Genomic DNA, 20,908 nt, shown 5'->3' with positions numbered 1-20,908 from the left:
GTGCAAAGTCGGTGTGACATAGAAAAATTCGCAGTGTTGACGAATAACGCGTAAATACTTTTATACGTTGGAGCAAGTAATTACATTAATTACTTTTATTAGAACATTTTCTTTCGTAGGCCATTTCTATTTACAATAAATAATGTACGCCAGTTCGTATGCGCCTTTCCTGGATACGATCCTGAAAAGGGCCCAGGCACTTTTAGCCGTTGATACACTGTTGGATATAATAAAAACATGGCGGAAAATTGAGAACGCTCAGATCAAAGGTGCCGACAGAGAGTGGGCATACTGGTTATACTGTGCCTCTAGTTTAATTCGTGTTTGTCTCTTTCCGAAGTAACAGTTGGAAAGAGACGGAGAACGAATTAAACCGAGCTTAAAGTTAAGCGAAACGTTGGTGAAACCAGGCCTAAGAAATATTTCAAGAGATATTTAAGATGATCCTTGAATATAAGAATTGACTGTGAACTAGCTTTAATGTGCACTCAGTGCGCACTAGTACAGAGTTGAGCGACGTTCGGCGAAAGCGAACCCAAGCGTTAGACGAATCGTATTCTCTACCGTCAGCCGCTGGTCGCGATTAATCGAGTCCGCGTCGGGACGTAACCTCCGCGGTTCTATTTCCGCGCGAGGATCGCGGCGGAGAGAATGCAGCAGGAAGACGGCGAGACCGCCGTGACGACGTCGTTCCGTTTTGCCGCGAGCGCGCGACTTCCGGCGCGCGCTCCACGTCAAGAGATCCTCCGCGAAATGAATTCTCATTCTGACGTTGGCGAAATTAGCCGATCCCTCCGCTCCTCGCGCGTCCCAGCACTTTCTGCACTTTCTGCACTCGAGACAAGACGGACGCGTATAATTGGGCGTTTAGAAGCGAGAAGGTGATAGTCCAGGGTGCAAAAGGTCCAGCTGTGAAGAGCAGACCTAAATGGAATTTTACTCGCGGTCTCTGCGCTTGAAATGCGCGAGGGCACGTGGAGAGGAAAGGCGATGGACGCGATGTGGCGCGGAAATTAACACAGGTTAAAGGCCTTCACACATAAAATTCCGTAGGGGCGTAAAACGTAAGCATAAGAAAATCAACAGATTGGATTTGCTACTGCTTGCGTTATTGCCACAGTATAACCAGTATGCCCACTCTCTGTCGGCACCTTTGATCTGGGCGTTCTCAATTTTCCGCCATGTTTTTAATCGCCCCAACAGTGTATCAACGGCTAAAAGTGCCTGGGCCCTTTTCAGGATCGTATCCAGGAAAGGCGCGTACGAACTAGCGTACATTATTTATTGTAAATGGAAATGGCCTATGAAAAAAATGTTCTAATAAAAGTAATTAATGTAATTACTTGCCCCAACGTATAAAAGTATTAACGCGTTATTCGTCAACACTGCAAATTTTTTAATGTCACACCGACTTTGCACTAACACACATACAAAAATCCTGTGATTGGTCATAATTAGAACATGTCGGATGCGCAGTACGGATCGGCGCGAACGTGAAACAAAAGAGCGAGTGCCCATACTTATTATACTGTGGTTATACTGTGTTATTGCCTTACGTTCTCGACTGTGATTGGTCGATTTTCTTATGCTTACGTTTTACGTCCTTACGGAATTTTATGTGCGAAGGCCTTTACTTGTACGCTGGGAGTTTTAGAGCGGAAGCTAACGCTCCGAATGCTCGGCGCTAATCACGAATTCTGGTCGTCGCTGCTGGTCGAGCGGGGGGTTCGGTGCCGTCGGCCTTTGCAGCGGTTTCTACACCCGAGTGTAGAAAGGGGTAGAGTGAAGAAAGAGCCACTCGATCGGAATCGCTCGCCGCGGCGTTGCTGTCGCGCGACGACTTGACCCCGCGTTTAAATTCCAAATTCTCTTGTCGGCGGCTTCACTCGTCGCGCAATTTCGCCCACGGTGCTTCTGGGGACGCGCCAATCTTCGTCCCGGCGGATTCGTTCCATGCTTCGCTGCGGTATTCCGCACTGGCGCTTCTCACCTGCACTCTCTACACCTCTCGGCCTTCTCTCCGCTCCGGCGCGCGTTTTTTTATATTTTAAATACAAAAAGAGTTTGCGTCAGACGTGCCTCTTTCCAAAAGAATGCGGATAATACTTGAAATTCAAGTCTGTGAATTGTTATCGAATCACAAAAGCAGACATAAACACGGCCAAGTTTTTACCTCACTTTGATCTAAAATCCGTTTTCTATAACTTGGCAGTCTGCGCGCAATAATAATAATAATAATTTTGCCCCGCACTGGGCATTGGTAGGCATTGGCGTACACGATTTTGGCCAGCGGTTTACCCCTCGTAAAATTCTATGTGTTAATTGATGAACGTCGCGTTTGCCTCTTTCCTCCCAATTCCTTTTCATTCCTTGCCGTCCGTTTTCTCTCTGCAATTTCTGTTTCTCTCCGTTCGTTCAATTTTGCGCGTCTTATCGCTTTCCATCGCGCGCGCGCACGAACGTACCGTACCGGTTCCGCCGCCGGTGGAATTGTCGATGGCCTCAATTATCGAGAATCCCGCGATAAACGACGGCGCGCAACGCGAACCGTGTTATTGAATAACACGTATGAGCAACGTTATTCGATACGTTTCAGCGTACACGGGGATATACGGGAGTCACGCCGCGTGCGCGCGTTGATTTACACGTGTGTCAATTCGCCGCTTATCGCGAGCCGCGCGAGAGACGGTTTTTCCATAATTCCCGACGACTCGGCGCGGCGAGGGACGCCGCTGCTCTCGCGTTTATCGCGTTACGGCACTAATTATGTAGGAAATACGATCGAACCTCCGGATCACCGCGGCAATTACCTTCGCCGTCCCTCCTCTCTCTCTCTCTCTTCCTCTCTCCTCTCCTCCAGTTACACATACAATTTCCCCCGCAGGAGATTTCCGCATTACGCTAAATATACCGACTCCCCGTATCGATCTCCGACTCGAGTTAATCTCGTGGAAAAGCCATTTATCATTGCTTTCTACTTTAAGTATTTTAACGTGGAGGGAAAGAAATTTCAATGGTTATATAACGTGGTTGTGAAACGTTCAGTGTTAAATATTTCAGCGAGCCGCGACTTTTGTAGAATACTCCGACTGCAATTTTTATTCGTTTGTTTATCAGCTGTTCTACCGCCGTTAGGGTCTATCCAGACAGTCTTGGCATAGGCGCGAGCGAACGCGTGGCCGCAGAACGGACACGTTCTTGAGTCTCTTGAAATTTTTTATTCCGCAGCCAATCAACACGCTCGAAAAATTTACCGTATGACAAATGTACCATAATACCGGCCTCACTCCGACGGCTATCTTGTATTCTTAAGACACAAGACAGTTACTGTGCGCTACTTTAAGAGAAAGATTTAACACACCAAACATTGTCTTAAGGAGTCCAAGACAGCCGTTCTGCTCAGGCCCTAAGGGAGAAGTGAGAGATAATGCTCGAGATAGCACTGCTCCGACCTGGTGACCCTGTAATCGAAGACTGGCCAGAAGAGTTGGTCAAATTCCTACGATCCTACGATCGTAGAAGAGCGAGATAGTCTATGTTTCTCTCTCACTCGCAGAGAACTTGACGAGCTCTCCTGGCCAGTCTCTGATTACACGGTCTCTGCTCCGACCTAGATACGACACACTCTCTCGGTCGCGCGCGACGAAATGTCAAAAGTTTGGGCGATTAGGTCCTCCACTTCTCGTCCCGTCGACAGGGCGCGGCGTCCGCTGAAAAGCGCGGACATCCTGTTGCCGCGTTCTCCCTCGCACGGCATGAAAGTCCGCCGAGGGAAAGAAGGAGGACTCGCGCGCCGAATGCAGATGGAAAGCGGAACGACGGCCGTTCCGAAGATTGCGCGTAATTACGTGCCTCGGCGCAGAAAGGAAGAAGGGAAGAAAGACGCGAGTGGACTTTTCCGTTTACCTGCGAACGCGGCTCCGATGAAGCGCAGGAAACCACCGCCGCGCGACGGTTCATTCCGCATTCGTGGCGAGAAGGACGAATTTAAATGAGGCACGGGATGAACCTGGACGAAAATAAAACTGATCGATACGCGGATGATCGCGAGGAACGGTCGGGATCACTGTGGAGCGCGCTTGTGCGCTTCCACGGGCTCTCGCGCCTCGCGCCATTGGGACAGCGGAACCAATAATGACGGGAGCTCTCAAACAAATTATCGCTCACGCGGCCTAATCCGCCTATCACCGCCAATAAATTGCCGTCCTTGGATTCGCGTCGCGTTCGCGATATCGCTCGATCGTCAACGTGCGCGCGACGGATGCAGGCCCGTGAGTAACGCCAACGATTGCCCCGCCGACGCGGCAGAAATCAGTTTCCCTGATAATTCTCAGTCGCGGTCTCTGGGCGCCGATAATGACCGCGGAAGCGGAAGTCCGATTCCGAACCCTTTTAATTAACGAGCGGTGGAAATGATCGACTGGCCCGGTCGACGCTCTGCGGTTTTGTCTCCTGCGTTTTATTATGTTCGCGACTCCGGTCCTCGCGGCTGAAGGTTTCCTCGCCAATTCCACCGGGGAATTAGGGAAAGAGCACAGGGAGAGACCTTGAACGCCCTTAATTACTCCGAAAAGCGACTTTAATTAAATGTAATTGAATTTAATTATCGGACCTTGCCGTTGCGTACTTTTAAAAGGATGTGTAATACGTAATTTAGGTAGATTAATTATTGTAGATACCCGCTTTTAATTATCACGCACGTTGTGTCGTTTCAGCAAGTTCAAGGCCCCGTCGCCGGACGAGAGCTACGGCCGCGGACGAGACTGGAATGTCGACTTGATACCCAAATTCCTGATGGCGAACGGCCTTCTCGTCAAGCTGCTCATTCACACGGGCGTGACGCGTTACTTGGAGTTCAAGTCGGTGGAGGGCTCGTACGTCTACAAGTCGGGCAAGATCTCGAAGGTGCCGATCGACCAGCAGGAGGCCCTGTCCAGCGATCTGATGGGCCTGTTCGAGAAGCGGCGGTTCCGCAGCTTCCTCATGTGGGTGCAGAACATGCAGGAGGACGATCCCAAGACGTGGGACGGCTTCGACCCCTTCAACAACAGCATGAGCGCACTGTACAGCAAGTTCAGCCTGGACAAGAACACGCAGGACTTCACTGGACACGCGTTAGCGTTGTACAGGTAACGGATGCCGGGGACCGATCTTGCAAAATTAAAAGACGCATCTTTAAAGAGTGTGTTTAACGTCTGTCTTTTCACCAGGGATGACGACTACATAGGCCAAACCGCGATCACCACCATCAGGAGGATCAAACTGTACAGCGACAGTTTAGCGCGGTACGGAAAATCGCCGTATCTCTATCCGATGTACGGTCTGGGCGAGCTTCCTCAGGGATTCGCGCGTCTCAGCGCCATTTACGGCGGCACGTACATGCTGGACAAGCCGATCGACGAGATCGTCATGAAAGACGGCAAGGTAGATGTCGCGTCCGCCGTATCTCTGCTAACTAAACGTAAACTTGGTCACTGAAATGAATTGCTGTTTCGCGCAGGTGGTCGGCGTCCGTTCCGGCGACGAGGTAGCTCAATGCAAACAAGTTTTTTGTGATCCTACATACGTATCTGATCGTGTGAAGAAGGTCGGTCAAGTGATACGATGCATATGCCTCATGGATCATCCTATACCAAGCACAGCTGATGCATTATCCACGCAAATCATCATTCCTCAGAAACAGGTGACTATAAATTTCACCATATGCATATACCTAGGAGGCTTTTAACAACACGCAGTCCTCTCTTCGATTTCAATAGTGTCGAAGAGACCTTTTCCAATCTTGAGATCCAATTTAAAGTTATTCATTCGCGTAGGTGTGTTGTAATATCTTATACCTTTGATTTAGAAAAGCAATTAAATTTTTCCTTCCTCAGGTCGGCCGCAATTCCGACATCTATGTGTCCCTCGTGTCGCACACTCATCAGGTTGCGGCGAAAGGCTGGTTCATCGCCATGGTCTCGACCACGGTGGAGACGAAGAATCCGGAGACCGAGATCAAGCCCGGTCTGGACCTGCTCGGCCCGATCAAGCAGAAATTCATCAGCATCTCCGACTACATGGTGCCGGTAGACGACGGTCTCAACAGCCAGATATTCATATCCACGAGCTACGACGCCACCACGCACTTTGAGACCACTTGCTCGGACGTGCTCGACATATTCAAGCGCGCCACCGGCGAGGAGTTCGACTTCAACAAGGTCAAGCATGAACTCGGCGACGAGGATCAGTAACCGTAATCACGAAATGCGCACGTGCATATATACCACACGACATTACGGGGGAATCGAAGCGCCCAGTGTATTTGCGTATTCGAGTAAAAAAAAAAGGGGAAACGTCTCTCGACGATTGCCGACTGCGTCGGCATGCGACAGTGTCTCAAGGCAGATACCACGGAAACAAGTCACGCTGCGAGCAGATCCGTGCCTAATTATGCAAAATCTTTGACAGAGGATGAAACACGGCGGCAAAGTTGGCTAAAAATTTTCTCTATCAAATTTCTCTGTCTCATTATCCTCCTAATCTCGTCCCGCTGTTCCCCGCAATGCAGTTCCATCCGAAACGCACGAATCCTCCGCATTCACATGGAAACGAAAACTCTTGGACTCTATTTCTACGATTTCGAACACCGGATTATATAAGGTTAGATCCTCTTATAAATTTATATTTTACACGAAACATAAATTCAATCTGCCAATATACATTCGAACAGAGAACGATAAAAGAAGGAAATAAAGATGATCGAGATGTCCGTCACAGCGTGTATACAATACTTGTGTACCATATTTTAATGTGTCGTGATAAGTGAAACGTTTATCGGCAGATTAAATTGTACAAAAACAAAGTCCACTGTAGCAACGTCACGTTGCTACAAAGGCTACCATACAATTGTCAAACTGACGATCGATCGACGATACAATATAAGTCTCATATCTCTGTTTAGACTAGCACCAATTCTCATAGCTGTAGAGATACTTCTGAAGTCTCGGTCGTTGTGAATCCGGAAACATTTACCGATATTTCAATGTTAATTCTAGGTTGTTTAAGTTGCATTTATCATTTCGAACAAAAGAATCGAGCCATGATTTAGTTTTATACGAATTGCCAAATGACGGGCGAAAAGGATATTCCATTGATAACTTTCCCTTGCTTATTGACCGTGTAGCAAAATTAGGGGTAGCAAGATAAATATATATATAATGCGTTATTCGATGTGTACTCGCATATATAATTGTAACTATGTTTCATCTTCCACATCCGTTTTTCTCGTTAAAGAAACGCTCGTTTTAGGAAACAAATCGTAACTATCGATAGCACGATTATCTTCAACGTACGTTCAAAAACGAAGTTTAGGAATAGGGAAGTCGCATGCTCATACACGCTTGAGACAAAGTCGATGGCAAGTAGGGGGGGGAAAAAACGAAAAAGCAAACGAAGGTCGATATCGAAAGTCGTTGAAACGAAGAGGGATATCCGGAGCGGCCAAGCATTTCATTATAGATATATTATAGATCTATATAGTATATATATTATATATTACAAAAAGATATGTATACATATATATAAATATGAGAAAATGGAGTCGTTGAAATATTGTTGTTTCGTGTGAGCTTGAGATCCGAGATACTTCATTTGCATAATAAATCATTATTGTATCTGACGAGGAGAGGACGAGTGAGTGCGAACATTTGCATGCGCAGTCGAATTGACTTAACGCCGTGTGTGCGTCGAAGAAGAAACGAATCGGCCGTTTGTCCTAGATTCACGTTTTGCTTGCACTCTCGCATGGGTTCACGATGGGCACACGCAATTTCACATCGGGTGGGGAAACGGGTATAACGGACACTTGTCTCAACTGCAACGGATACGTCATTATCCATCAACTTGTAACACGAGAGCTGAATGGAATAAACAATATTGTATTAACCCAGTGTACAATTAGTGACTAGTTACAAAAAAAAACGCCAAATGACAAAACTGTCCACAGCGTTTCCGTAGAGGGAGAACAATAAAAAAAAAAGACTAGTTTAAAAATCGAAAGATGCGAAGAGTCTAACAGTCGCATTCATACACAGTGCGAATGCTCGTATATTGTGTACGCATTTAACTAGCAATAAGTTTCAAAACGTATAGATTGTTGTCTCTACAACCCAAGACTGTGAGATCATTATGAACGACTGGCGAGGAAAACGTTTCGCCGGGAAGTTGCTTGGTCGCTAACAATTTGCCGTCTAGAAGATCGAACACTTTGAAGGCGCCGTCTGTACACGCTACAAACGCGCGTCCTTCCTCGCACCAGGAGGTCGCGAAGATAGGCGACTGCAGTTTCAACGTGTACCTCAATTTCGGCTCATTCTCTTCACTCGTCCTTCGTGGCACTTCTAGGCAATAGAGATTTTTGTTATGGCTAGCTAATATAACGTGCTCGTCGCTCAAAGACTCGGGAGTCCATATCACAGGGTACGAAAATACATTGCCGTGTATCACGTACCGCCACACCTGCAATGATAAAAGTAACACATCGACAGTAACACATCGAGTGATAAAAGGAAGGAAGACGTACGTTTACCTGGCAATCGGCTTCGATATCGAAACAACACAGTGTTCCAGCTACGGAACAAAATAAGGCGTATCCAGTCCGGAGAACAACGGGCGCGACGAATACTGGATCCTGCAACTTACGTTTCCACGTAATACGTCCCGAGGATTGCTGCAGGGCCAGGCACGAGCCATCTAACGTCCCGAAAAGAACCGAAGTCGATGATTGATGCAAACAACCGGTGGCACAAATTCCACCGTGGCTCGCTTTAGTTTTCCAGATTTGAGTACCATCCTGTGAAATGACGTAATACTTTGCAGATAAAACACAGATCATTTATCGTGCGATTTTAATTAATAACGCCGAGACAGATATGGATAACAAGTGCTTATGTCACCTACTTTTGTCGAAAGACAATACACATGGAAGTCGTAAGAACCTACGAATATCTTGCTCCCCTGCACGCATGTTATCGCCGTGCATTTAACCATGTCCTGTGTTCGAAACTTCCAAATTACATCACCAGTTTTTAAATGAATACAGTAAACGTACCCGTCGTAACAGCCTGCGATTAAAATCATTCATTATGTCGCTTGTTAAATGTTAATCGTGAAATTGCAATATCGATATGGCTCACCTACGATCCCGCGAAAATCGGCTAGGGCTAAGACAGAAGCCTCTATTCTATCCGGCAGTTTCACTTCATACGGCGCACCGTCGGTTTTTAGCAAATTAGCAGTACATATAATGCCGGAATGTGAAGCGACTGTTGCATACAGTTCTGCTCTAAAAATCAACGAACGTTATATACATTATTTTGGGGGGTTTTAAATTCACTCTCTGAAGTATTGATCAGACGATTGAAGGATTATTCTGCGATTTGTTAAAAAGTAATTTTCTTACGCGGAATAACTATATATAGTTGGCGAGGCATCGACGCACTTTTGCAAATTATAAGTTGCTAACACTTGAACGCTTGATATGTTTTCCAAGTGAAGTTTGATACTTCCTTCTTTCATTAATGCATCGCCATAAGTTTTCCCCCTGCACTTGTACCACTGATTAGACAGTTTCTCATTGGACGATAGTGGAAAATTCTTTCGCGATGGTTGCTCTAGCACACAATCCTCTGTGAACATCTCTTTGGGAAGATTATCGTTAAGGGACATATCGATGGAACGATCGACAGCCTTGCCGCAATTAATCAAAGTACTTTTGATATAATTGACGCATTCGTCGAATGTGAGGTCTTTTAACAGCATACCAATTAATTGAGGAAGTTCTGTGTTAAAGGCTTGAGCGGCAGCGCTTGATATCTGAAGCGCTGATATTGATGTACCGCCTGACATTAAAAAACCAGCGTCTTTAGATTTTATATGATTGCTCCACAAATTTTCAAATATTTCATTCGCGTTACTGTGCAAATCACTTACTCTTTCCGCTTCGGAATTTCTACATACTTCTCTCAGTGATGCCTGGCAAATCTTACCACTGGGAGTAAAGTTAAAGCGCTCTAGTATAATTATCTTGTCAGGCTTGTGTATCGCTGGTAATATCTTCAAGTGCGACATTACATCGCTTTTCAATTTAGAGAATTCTTCTTTCGTGTCTCTGGTAGATAAACACAGATATAGCTTGTGGCTCTCTGCATCCCAAAACGTAGCACAATTTCGTACAAAGCTTAATTCCGTTGTGACTCTCTCGAGTTCTCGTAAGTTTACTTTGTTTCCGAATCTTTTTACAACATTATTTCGTCTTCCTCTAAAAAATATTCCGTGATCATCTGCCTAAGAAAAATAGAAATGACAAATTTGAATAGCCACTCACTTTGCAATCTCGGATAAATTAGGAGATTTATTCTCCCAATAATTAATCCGCGAGCAGAACTTACTAAGACAATGTCGCCGGTATCGCGAAAAACTGGCTTATTCAGATCCTCCTCGGCTTCATTTCCAACAATACAAACCCTAGTAGTGCTTCCTATATTGAACATACGAAGAGTAGTTCTATATAAAAGTAAATTCCATAAAAATACTTGACGTACTATTGAAAAACGAACCGATATAGAGAGTGCCGTCGCCTCTAATTATTACTTCATTATCCTCATTCCTGATTTGAAATACAGTTTCTGATAAAGGTTCTCCTAAGCGAGGCTCGCCTACATTATTTTTGACGATTTCCTTTATACTAGACCAACACGATACTTCGGTTATACCATAGATGTTGAACAATCTGGTCGCATTCCGTGGATGACTAGCTTCCAAAAGCAATTTCACGCTAGGAAACGGTTCGCCACCCAAAAGAAGAATTCTCAGTTCAGAGTCTTTGTCCAAGATTGTTGTTCTCAAGTGGCTGGCGGACCACTGGTGGAAGAAAAGCGATGGAGTGATTTGAAGAACCGTTGCGCGAGCACAGAACATTTTCTCTAAGAGCCTAAAAAGTATTCATATCTCTGTACTGTGAATTCTATCTTATTTCATTTTTAGCATACATTTATTAGCATTCATTCACCTGACAGCTTCGTTCTTTAATGCTTTCGAAGCCATGAATAGGGTCGCGGCGCAGCAAAGGCTTAAGAAAATCTCGACAACACTGGGATCGAAGGTGAAATTTGTTAGTTGCGCGATTTTATCGGAGCTCGTTACGTCCAGGATTCTCTTCAGATCCGCAATATTAGGCAGTATGCAGGGATGCGGCACTTTGATAGTTTTTGGTGCTCCGGTTGATCCCGAAGTGGCAATCGCGTATGCAAAACGACACCATTCTCTGTTAGTGAAGTTTTCTCGGACGTCTGTTAATTTTGTCAAGTACACCGACTGTCCATGAATATCGACTTGGCGTATGGTCTCTCGGTTGGGTGTCATAGCTCTCGCAAAAATGTATCTTGCATTTACAGAGGCCGATATCTCTGCATACGCCAGCGGATCTGCAGGTACATTGAAGAAAGCGTGTCCGCTCTCGAGGATTCTGTCAAAATGTGAATTCAGCATAAGTTTCCACAACAAGTATTGTCTAATTAAGCGTTTGACACTATAGTTCAAGTACTAACAGTAATATGTTATATCTTACCCAAGCATTAAAGAAGGCACGCAGCTCTCCGAGATGTCAAAGTTAATACCAATAAATTCGGGGCGCTCTATAAATTTCAAGTGACTGGAAACTGTTTCTTTCGCCGCTTTCAGTTCTCTGTAACTTATAGTCTTAACGTTTTCCAAATCGTGATATTCTATAGCTGGTTTATCAAGATGAAGCCAATTGCATGCATTATGTAAAGCTCGATCACTCCTGTCGTATTGTACCTTCAGTCTCTTAGTACAGCTGGCTAAAAGAAATAAATTCGATAAGTAACACTGCGTACTTAAAGTGCATTCAAAAATCAACGTTGCTTTTTATTCCGAATAAGGAGATCTATAGAATTGGTTGCCTGTGTCAGTACTCACGTTGGTTCATGTTGCAGATTTAATTCACATTTATTTCTCTCGGCGATTCAACATACATCGGTAAAATTACGTTACAGATCAGTCGATATTTATTATATAAGTCGATAAATAATTATTTTTGTAACAAAACGGACAAATTTGGGAGCTATCGAACGTTTGTCCAAACTGAGTCTCATCGCGAGCTATGTTTTGACACAGAGGTTAGGAAATGTGGGTTCTCAACTTGTGCCACGTGGGAAACGGGAGTTGCAGGAGAGGCACTCCAACTTTTGTAAAACGTCAGCAACGTTTTTATATTAAAAACCTAGCTTGTCTTCAGGGTGCGTGCAGTAGAGAGCATAGAGGTGTAAATCATTACTTTTAAGTTTATTCAATATCAGTAAACCATACACATTATACTCTTTAAATATAAATTTATAATATTGTACTATATAAAATTGTTAGCGTTGTCTAACGTCGTACGCTAGAAGCTTGCAAACGAGGAGAGTTAGTGACATTTCCGGTAATATCGAAGATTTTCGGGTTTTAGGGGCTAAAGTGTGCAAGTGCAGTAAATTCACAATTATTCTATATTTATTTTAATTGAAATAAATAACAATCGTTCTACGCGAGATACATATTCGAACAGTGTTACTTGATTTTGACCACAGTTTTAATTAGAATCGTTTATTTCCTTGAAACCAAGAAATGCTGTCACCGACAAAAAAAATTTTTTCAAGAGAGAGACGGAACTCTGGTCAAGTTCGACTAATCTATTAACGTAATGAGAAGTTATTTCACATCAAAGAGATTTCCGGGCGAGAGATTACGAACGACTCCACCTATTTCTCCTCGCACCATTCATTCTCTTTGCGCACTTGTTCCTCCTCGGACGCTGTGAAGTCGTTCTTGATGTTGAACGTTTTGCGAATTTCCTCGGGTGTTTTGCCTTTGATCATATTTGCGACAGTTTTGCACGTGACGTCCAGGAGTCCTTTAATGTCTAGGTAGTTAGCCGCCAGGATCAATTCGAAGAGAGTTCCTTGATCCACCTGCAACATGCCCATATTATAAGTTTACAGAAGAGTCTAGCACCGTCAACAATGTTCACCGTTGTTCACTGCGACGTCAATATTTATTGTACACTCTCGCGCGTTTATATATTATTATGGCCGTCGCACTCACCTTTAAGAAGTCGGAATCCCAAGAGCTTATGTCGTCGGTACGCTTTTCTTTGTTTTCGTCGTCTTCCGGCGGCGGCGGGTCGTCCTTATGATACGTCGCCCACTGTATGACCTTCCTTAGGATCGCGGAATTGACATTCGGCAAAGGCACAACCTCCTCCTCGTCCTCATCCATACCGAGGTCCTCCAGCATGGTCTTGATGGTGACCGAACACTTTGCTATTTCGACGTCAACCTCGAACACCTCGCCGTCGGAGCTTTGTAACTTAATGTTAGGCATCTGCGCAAAAGAGAGATTCGGTTGGACAAGTCGAGCAAGGTGGTGCGGGATACAGGCTGGATATCCGACACCACGTGGTGTTGGCGAGCGTCATTCCATCTCCGTTCAACTTCCGCTGAACAACGCTCAGTCCCAACAAGGAACCAAAAGTAAAAAGCAATCGTGTTAGGTCGGAAATTAATTCTGGCGAGCGACAAATGGAACGTGTTCCAGGAGCTTGGAGAAAGCGCTGGCAAGCAACATTCAAATTCTTAGCAAGTTCCCAACGAAGCAAACTAGTAATAACTCGGCCAAAAAGTTAATTCGACGAAAATTATTCGGAAACCACGAGTGTCCTTTGTATTATCTTAAAAGACTCAATTAACATCCAAGTTGCAGTTTACCGACGTTCGCGAAAGTAGTCCATGCGTGTGCATAGAAGCATCGAGACTTCCTACTTCCGTTTTGCGACGCGTACAAAAACCGAGGGTACGAAAACGCGTCGCGCAGGCCATGAGAACCACCGCGTTGTGTCTCGAACGGCTCGTAACGATCAGAAGCGACGGCAAGTTTCTCCCGCGCGAGTCGAGAGCGGGTTGCGTCCACGTTACCGCTGGATTGTAACCTGAGCGTCCTCGAAAGGCACCAACGCGCCATTTTTATTGTTTGTTATTCTCGTCGTTTCGTCAGCCCGTTTTGTCGCGCGCGTCCTGTAGCGATCGGCCGGTGTCCCCTCCGCTCTTTCGCGAGGCGCATCCGTTAAACGGACGCAATCGCACCGAAGAGCTGATTACCTTTTCAACTACGCGCAACGTCGATTCGCTGAAGTGGCGTCTATCTCAGGTCGGTTTCCTCGCGCGAGTCACAGCGTTACCTCCTTCTCACCTCTAGCGTCGCTACCGCCTTTATTTCGGAGCCTGTTTTCCTAGCTGCCGCTCGATCACGTTGATCGATAACCTTCGATCAACACAGACAAGTGCCGAGCCCGTTTGTCCTGACTTGTCCTGAATGCGACAACCAACGACGACGAAAGACTAGCAGAGCTAGAGCAGAGATGAGAAGCCTGCTCCTCCTTCTGCGCATGTGCGTCGAGTTAGCGTCAGGGCAGTAGTACCTAAGTTCGGACTTGTGCGAATCCTGTCGAGGCTCCATTTTCACGCTCCTATGAAAGTTGTATAAAACAGTCGAGGAGATTGCAAAGCCAAGTAAAATAATATATACACATATACAATGCGGTTATGTATTAAATAATTTATGCAGAGCACTGAGAGTTATATAGAGGGGTGGAAAATGTATTTAAGGGCCAGTTTCACTAATATCGGTTAACTGTTAAGCCAACGGCACACGATACTATTTTTCTTACTGGATTGCTTACGAGAGCCAATCAGGATGCAGAGTTTTCGATCAGGTGGCTTAAAGTTAAATCCTGATTGGCTCTCGTAAGCAATCCAGTAGGAAAAATAAGAAGATTCTGGAGTAATTGATTACTAAACAACGAGACAAAACACTTTCATGTTATTTGGCAGAAATTGCAAAGAGAACGCTTATTAAAATTGTCAAGAAAACTTTACCAATATACACATAAAATAGAAGTACATTCTTTTAATGCAGAGCTGTTTGACTTATGTTTGTTTCTATCAAGGCAGTTTAACTTTACTCCTGGTTTAACTTACTTTTTCTAATTTTACGAATTAGAAAAATGATGACAAGTAATTTAAACCGAGATTAAAGTTAATCTGCATTTGTAGAAATGGGCCCTAAAAGCAATTCGTAATTCAGCTACTACTGTGTACGTTACTGAATTTCTCTGGCGCGCATGCGTAAAAAAAAGGGTTTCCCTTGCAACAATACAATATTTCCAGAAATTCGAGAATGTTCTATCCTGCGACCACCAACCGTGCTCGAAACATTTGTCATATGATGAATGAAAAGGAATCCTGCGACAAGGATATTGTGGAAGGGCAGTTTTGGTTCCTCATTCGTGTTGCCATCTGTTCTTCGGGGGCAAAACATTGCACGCGTAATTGATCGTCGTGCAACCAGATGACGCCACAAAATACTTTTCTCGCGTTATAAAAGACTGGCTGTATTTTTTGCATTTTTACCAGGGTTGGGAAGTAACTCGTTACTTGTAACGAAGTTAGTTACAATTACTTGTAACGAAGTTAAGTTACAATTACTTGTAACGAAATTAAGTTACAATTACTTTTTTTAGTAACTTTAACTTAACTTTGTTACTTTTTCTTCGTCTATAACTGTACAACTTTTATTTTTAGGATTAATGTTTAATATATACAAGAGGCTAATAGTTTTTATTAAGAAGCAGGTATAAAAACATGTTTAATTAAATTACTATATACTTATAAAATGCAATTATATATTACATATTTTATTGGACGTCCAGCATATATCATGGGCTGCCGTATTTTAGTCGCGTATTCCTAAAAGCGCGTTCGTCCGGTCGACAAATTTCTCGTGATTTCTGAAGGTCCGAAAGTGGACTAGATCGTTTATCCGGCCTATAGAAGACAAATAGCGCTTTATTGTCAAAACAAACGTCGTCATTGCTCTTAGAATCTAGAAGAGGCACATAGAAAGACTGAGTTATTCGAGCCGCACGTATTCACGCGTGTTTACGATCTCCCAGGACACAAAATTGATCCCCGATAGAAAAATAGTTAGCAAATTACGTGACGAAATCTGGATGAAACTTGGAATGCTGAAATTGTGCGTACATATTTCGAACGTGTGCAGAAATGGAGACCTTCCATCAAATATTGATAAACATTTGAACACAATGTATTTTTAAAAATTAAAAAAATATGTCAGCAAAACAGCTGCGTTTTGGCGAATCACCTTAATGCAATCAGTGTGAAATTTCCTCCTTTTGGACGATGCAATTATTACACCATATTCAACACATTTCTCTACCGGGGATAGGGAATATCTTATTGCTCGACTGACTCGGCCAAGATGCGCACAAAAAATGATTTATACACAAAATATATAAAACTGGAATTAAGAAGATAAAGAAGAGATTGTCATATATATATTATATTAAAGAAAATCTCTCTCTCTCAATTTTTCAGTTTTCCCAGCTAGAATAATTTCTTAGAGGTAGAACGTGTGGAAAACAAAAGAAAACAGCCGTTTCGAAGGATTCTTTCAAACCAAGCCGAAAGACGGCGAATTATCAGCTTTAATCCCTTAATTCTCACGTTTCGGTGCTCCTCGAAAGTCCTTCAATAAAAGATTGCGGCGCGAAATAACGTCGTAAATTTCGCGAGGTCGAGAGGAGCCCGTCGTTACCGCGATTATGAGTGTCGAAGTCACCGACCTTTGTCACCCGTGCGAACGCGTCGTCGTAATCATCTTTCTCTCAGTCTCCCCCCGTAGCAGACAGAAGGATCGAACGTGACGCCGCAATTTTTGGAGGCCACAGGATTACGCAGAAACCGCTTCGGCTCCGGGAATCTATAAAGTTCACGATGCACGCGGAATGAAGGGCCGGCGCCAGCGCCCACGCAAAGCTCACATAGCCATAAACACGTGCGATACACACATATATAAGCTGTCCGTCAGAAGCTTGCGGATTGACCCTCCGTCGGTCTCGCCCCATTAGAAAAAATCCGCCTCTTCGTTTTTCAATCTTTATTTGTACGACCGGGAATGGGGAGGACGTCGGAGAAAGGAAATCCTTTGTGTGATCACGATGACAAACTGGTTTCAAGGTCGCGAGAGTCACAGTACGGAATAAGAGTGAAAACTATAGCGAGCGAAACGAATGCGAACGAAATAGCTACGTGCTGCAATTTCCTAACTCGAGGCTAATCTTTGAAAAATTATTAAGACTTGGCAGTCAATGCTCAGTTGTTCAAGCAATCATCCAAAAACTGCTTATAGTTATTGCGCGTGTATGTGTGTGTGTGTGTGTTTGAATCGATTTTTCCTAAAACCTACTAGCGAATTTCCCAAGAAAAGTGGAAAGTCAAGATGATGTCAATTTGATGTCATATTGACCAAATTTATATCATATTTTGATGAATATGACATCAAATTGACGTCATCGGGACTTTTTATTTTTCCTTCAGTCGGTTGCTTGCACTAGTGCGCACTGAGTGCACACTAAAGCCCGATTTTACCAAACGTCACTTAACTTTAATCTTAGTTTAATTTATGTTTGCCTTTTTCTAAAGTACCTATATATAACATTTCAAAAGAGACAAAGAACGAATTAAACTAAATTTAAAGTTAAGCGACGTTGAAAACGAGCCTAAGGGTCGTTTATAATCAAGCTTATAGAGGATTTCGTCAAAAATGATCCATATGAACGCTGGACGGGCCATTTTTCTGGATAAAAAGCATTTCAAGAGGTACTTGAGATGATTCTTAAATATACAGTATTGTGCGAATTAATGTGAACACAGAGATTTTTTAATCAAATATCGTTTATTTAAAAGAACATGTTATTTAGGGTCTATTACAAGTGGTTATTAAACAACACAATAACCCAACACAAAATTTTGATTAAAAAATCTCTGTGTTCACATTAATTCGCATAATACTGTAGGTGAGCAAGATTAAAAACATATTCTCGTGTTTATGTCAGCGCAAGAATTGTTTGAGAGACCGGGAAAATAGTGCTGAATAATTGCAGTAGGCTGTTATTATTTTTAACTCGGTTTTTAATCTAAAATTAGAAAATATAGCGCATGAAGATTGTAGCGTGTAAAGTTCGTATCTATACTTTAGATCTCTGACCAATCTGCTGTTTTTTCATAAGAAATATACCGTTAATGAAGCATTAACGTTTTTAACTTAATAATTATTCAAATAATCGGGACTCAATATTAAACTCGGTGAACTTCTTGAGTTGAAATTTCGCTGCGTTCACATTAATTCGCACAATACTGTAAGAATTGACTATAAACAAGTTTTAGTGTGCACTCGGTGCGCACTGGTGCAAGCAACCGAATTTCACTTGACTTTCACCTTCGATCCCTTTGATCCTCCCCGACGGAGAAAATCCGATCGAGGAAATTAAAAAGGGAGACGGACTTTGACTGGTTTACAAGATTTGCATTGCGTTACATAACAATGTCGAGTAAGTTAAGCGGCGAGTTACACACGGAGGTGGCAAAGGAAAGGTAAAGGTTCGCGATCGATGCGTTTCCGTCGCGCGTGCTGTCATTCGGCGACCGATTGTCAACCAGTCGCTTGGCTGGTGAAGGTAGTTACGTAAGCGTTTAGATCGCGGCTACTAAATCCAATCCTCGGGAAAGTTGCGGGCGTGTTACAATGCGCTCTTTTGTCGAAGAAGCTACGAAAGTACGGGGAGCGAAATTATATCTGCGTTTGCAGAGTCGCGGAAACATGTGGCTAAAGTTTGCCGTCGTGATCGATTCGGTAACCCTGCTGTTGCGATTACTCGTTATTTTAGATATTCTTGTCCCTTTGTAAATTTTAGACTAACAGGACATTTTAATATTTCAACGGAAGCAATCTGGATTTCCTTAGGAGATTTTGTAGTGTCGTAATTTAAGGTGAAAATGAACGCCAATACTTAAATGACTTGTCTCCGAGATTAACAATGTCGACGACGTGTAGCTAATTAAACGTTTAAGATTACGCTTAAGCCATCGGATTTGTCTTGCTCTCTCCTCCTCTTTATCTCTGGTAAGAGAAAGTAGTGTAACCCTGCGTCTTTTGAGCGACGTCTCAATTTCTGTCGCAAAGTGATTCGCGGCATCTTTCGCTGCAACGTACCTAGAAAAGAATCCAACGTCGTTGCACGAGTTTAATACAGAAATTATACAATTCGTTTTGTAACTTCTGCGTTTGATGGAAGAGGGGGGGAGGGGGAAGACGAGCAAAGTTTTTCTTTCTTTTTTTTAAGAGAAGTGTTCCTCGCGTGTTACACGGTTTGGAAACAGGACACCATACGACACTCCCAGAATGCATTTATGTTGTCTGTTGATATTTCTGAATAATCTACCGTCGTTACAGCGGAATAAAATATGGCACGATATTAACTCGCGAGAGAAAACATCCCTATTTATTTTATGAAATAGGTATTTCAGTCCAAACCGAGTTTTTTATTATTAATATTCACAACGAGGTAGAATTATTTGTCAAAGATTCGCCGAGGACTTGTCGCAGTCGCGACGCTTAAAAATCGACAATTGAGTTAAAATGATACACGTATGAATAACCGCGCGGTATATGTATAATAATTTAGACATGGGATAATTTAATTTATCGTTATCTTATATCTAATGTAGACAGTAATCTAGAATAGGATTAAATGTTCGTTTTATACGGTCACTAATTGCATATAAATTTACCACTCAATTTATCTTAGAGTGCAATTCTGCAGCTCGGCATTTGATAAAAACAACCGGAGCAATGTTAACTCGGGGACGAAGTTCCGCTTTGAACGCGCGTCTTCTCAATAATTACGATAAAAATGGCATAAAGCGGTGTTAATCGGATCGCCAAGCTGCTGGAATGCCCGCCGGCGATTGTGGTGAATCGGGAAAACGACGTAAAGGATAGAGCTTTGAGAAGACAATGTACTCACCGTCACGAGAATAACCGCCGCTACGTAACGATTCCGTATATGAATACCCGAATAACACAGATCCTTCGGAGGAATTAGAAGGCGCCGCGAAGTCTGTTTTCCGTCTCCGGTTGGCGCGCACACAATTAGTGATCGCTTTTATTCGTTATTAACTTCTTATGATATCAAAAGAGAATAACTTTATTGCGTAACAACTAATAAACTGGAATTGAAATCGAAGCTATAATACAAAAGTGGGTAAAATTGATTTGTATTCTATTATAAATTATGATATTTAGGATTGATTATTTTTATTTCATTAAAGATGTTGTAAATATCGAGAAAGATATCACAGAAATTTTAAACTGTCTCAAATGGCACAGGTAATTGTTACAAACTAAAGGACTCACTTTCGAAACTTCTTTAAATTAACGTAATCTAAATAATATACGTTCGAGAAGAATTCTTTCTCATTGCGAATTTTTGTAGAGTACAAAGAGAAATCCTTTTGTCTCAGAACACAAATGGGATATTTTTGGGCTCCTTCTCTTGGCGATAGTTTTATTTGAAAAATGTTGTAATTGTGAGGAGGTTGAAATGAAAATTATGAATGTTATATTTACGAAAAAGCACAATTCTCGTGATATTTTCATTCGTCATGTAATGATAACGTAGTAACAGAATTATTCCATTTGCAAGAATAACAAATCGAGGAGAAGTGAGAAGTAAAAATAAATTTCGCAACGAGAACGACAAACAGACCCGTTTGATGCATACAGCGACTGACAAGTTATGTACTTTTATACAATGAATCGTTACGTGACTCTTATGTCTTCGTGAATGTGAGTTGCTTTGCGTTTTCAATTAATGATGCGTTTTATTGCGACGTCTTATCGGCGGTGCATTGCACCGAAATCGCAATTTGTATATGGGTCATTCCATATCAGG

The 20,908-nt window shown here is 43.1% G+C and overlaps 3 protein-coding genes across 5 annotated transcripts in view; 1 reads left to right on the top strand and 2 right to left on the bottom strand.

The window, feature by feature from the left end:
• LOC105568884 (rab GDP dissociation inhibitor beta) overlaps nucleotides 1–7,926 on the top strand; it is a 9,554-nt gene extending 1,628 nt beyond the window's left edge. Inside the window, exons 2-5 of the mRNA XM_012024894.1 lie at nucleotides 4,716–5,129; nucleotides 5,211–5,424; nucleotides 5,501–5,683; nucleotides 5,877–7,926. Of these exons, the coding sequence (XP_011880284.1) occupies nucleotides 4,716–5,129; nucleotides 5,211–5,424; nucleotides 5,501–5,683; nucleotides 5,877–6,233 (1,168 nt within the window). The 3' untranslated portion in view covers nucleotides 6,234–7,926. The remainder of the gene's footprint in view (nucleotides 1–4,715; nucleotides 5,130–5,210; nucleotides 5,425–5,500; nucleotides 5,684–5,876) is intronic.
• LOC105568885 (acyl-CoA synthetase family member 4) lies at nucleotides 6,617–12,244 on the bottom strand. 3 transcript variants are annotated; one of them, XM_012024895.1, is made up of 10 exons: nucleotides 11,980–12,244; nucleotides 11,609–11,861; nucleotides 11,051–11,506; nucleotides 10,599–10,972; nucleotides 10,431–10,519; nucleotides 9,443–10,326; nucleotides 9,177–9,325; nucleotides 8,941–9,104; nucleotides 8,570–8,833; nucleotides 6,617–8,499 (listed from the first exon to the last, which is right to left on the bottom strand). In XM_012024895.1, the coding sequence occupies exons 1-10, from the start codon at nucleotides 11,987–11,989 to the stop codon at nucleotides 8,104–8,106; spliced, it is 3,039 nt and encodes a 1,012-aa protein (XP_011880285.1). In that variant the 5' UTR covers nucleotides 11,990–12,244; the 3' UTR covers nucleotides 6,617–8,103. The 3 variants fall into 3 exon arrangements, with proteins under 3 accessions (XP_011880285.1, XP_011880286.1, XP_011880288.1); XM_012024896.1 differs by having other exon boundaries at nucleotides 9,482–10,326; XM_012024898.1 differs by lacking the exon at nucleotides 11,980–12,244 and having other exon boundaries at nucleotides 11,051–11,725; nucleotides 11,839–11,861.
• Nucleotides 12,245–12,329: 85 nt separating this feature from the next.
• Nucleotides 12,330–14,481, bottom strand: LOC105568886 (S-phase kinase-associated protein 1). The gene is made up of 3 exons (XM_012024899.1): nucleotides 14,196–14,481; nucleotides 13,144–13,422; nucleotides 12,330–13,010 (listed from the first exon to the last, which is right to left on the bottom strand). Exons 2-3 carry the CDS (start codon nucleotides 13,420–13,422, stop codon nucleotides 12,801–12,803), a joined length of 489 nt encoding a protein of 162 aa, XP_011880289.1. The 5' UTR covers nucleotides 14,196–14,481; the 3' UTR covers nucleotides 12,330–12,800.
• Nucleotides 14,482–20,908: the final 6,427 nt, after the last annotated feature.

The sequence above is a fragment of the Vollenhovia emeryi genome, unplaced genomic scaffold (genome assembly GCF_000949405.1).
Source record: "Vollenhovia emeryi isolate VEMERY1.0 unplaced genomic scaffold, V.emery_V1.0 DF939127.1, whole genome shotgun sequence".
Taxonomy (NCBI): Eukaryota; Metazoa; Arthropoda; class Insecta; order Hymenoptera; family Formicidae; genus Vollenhovia; species Vollenhovia emeryi.
Note: the sequence above shows the minus strand (reverse complement) of the source record. Positions and strands in the feature narration are given on the sequence as shown.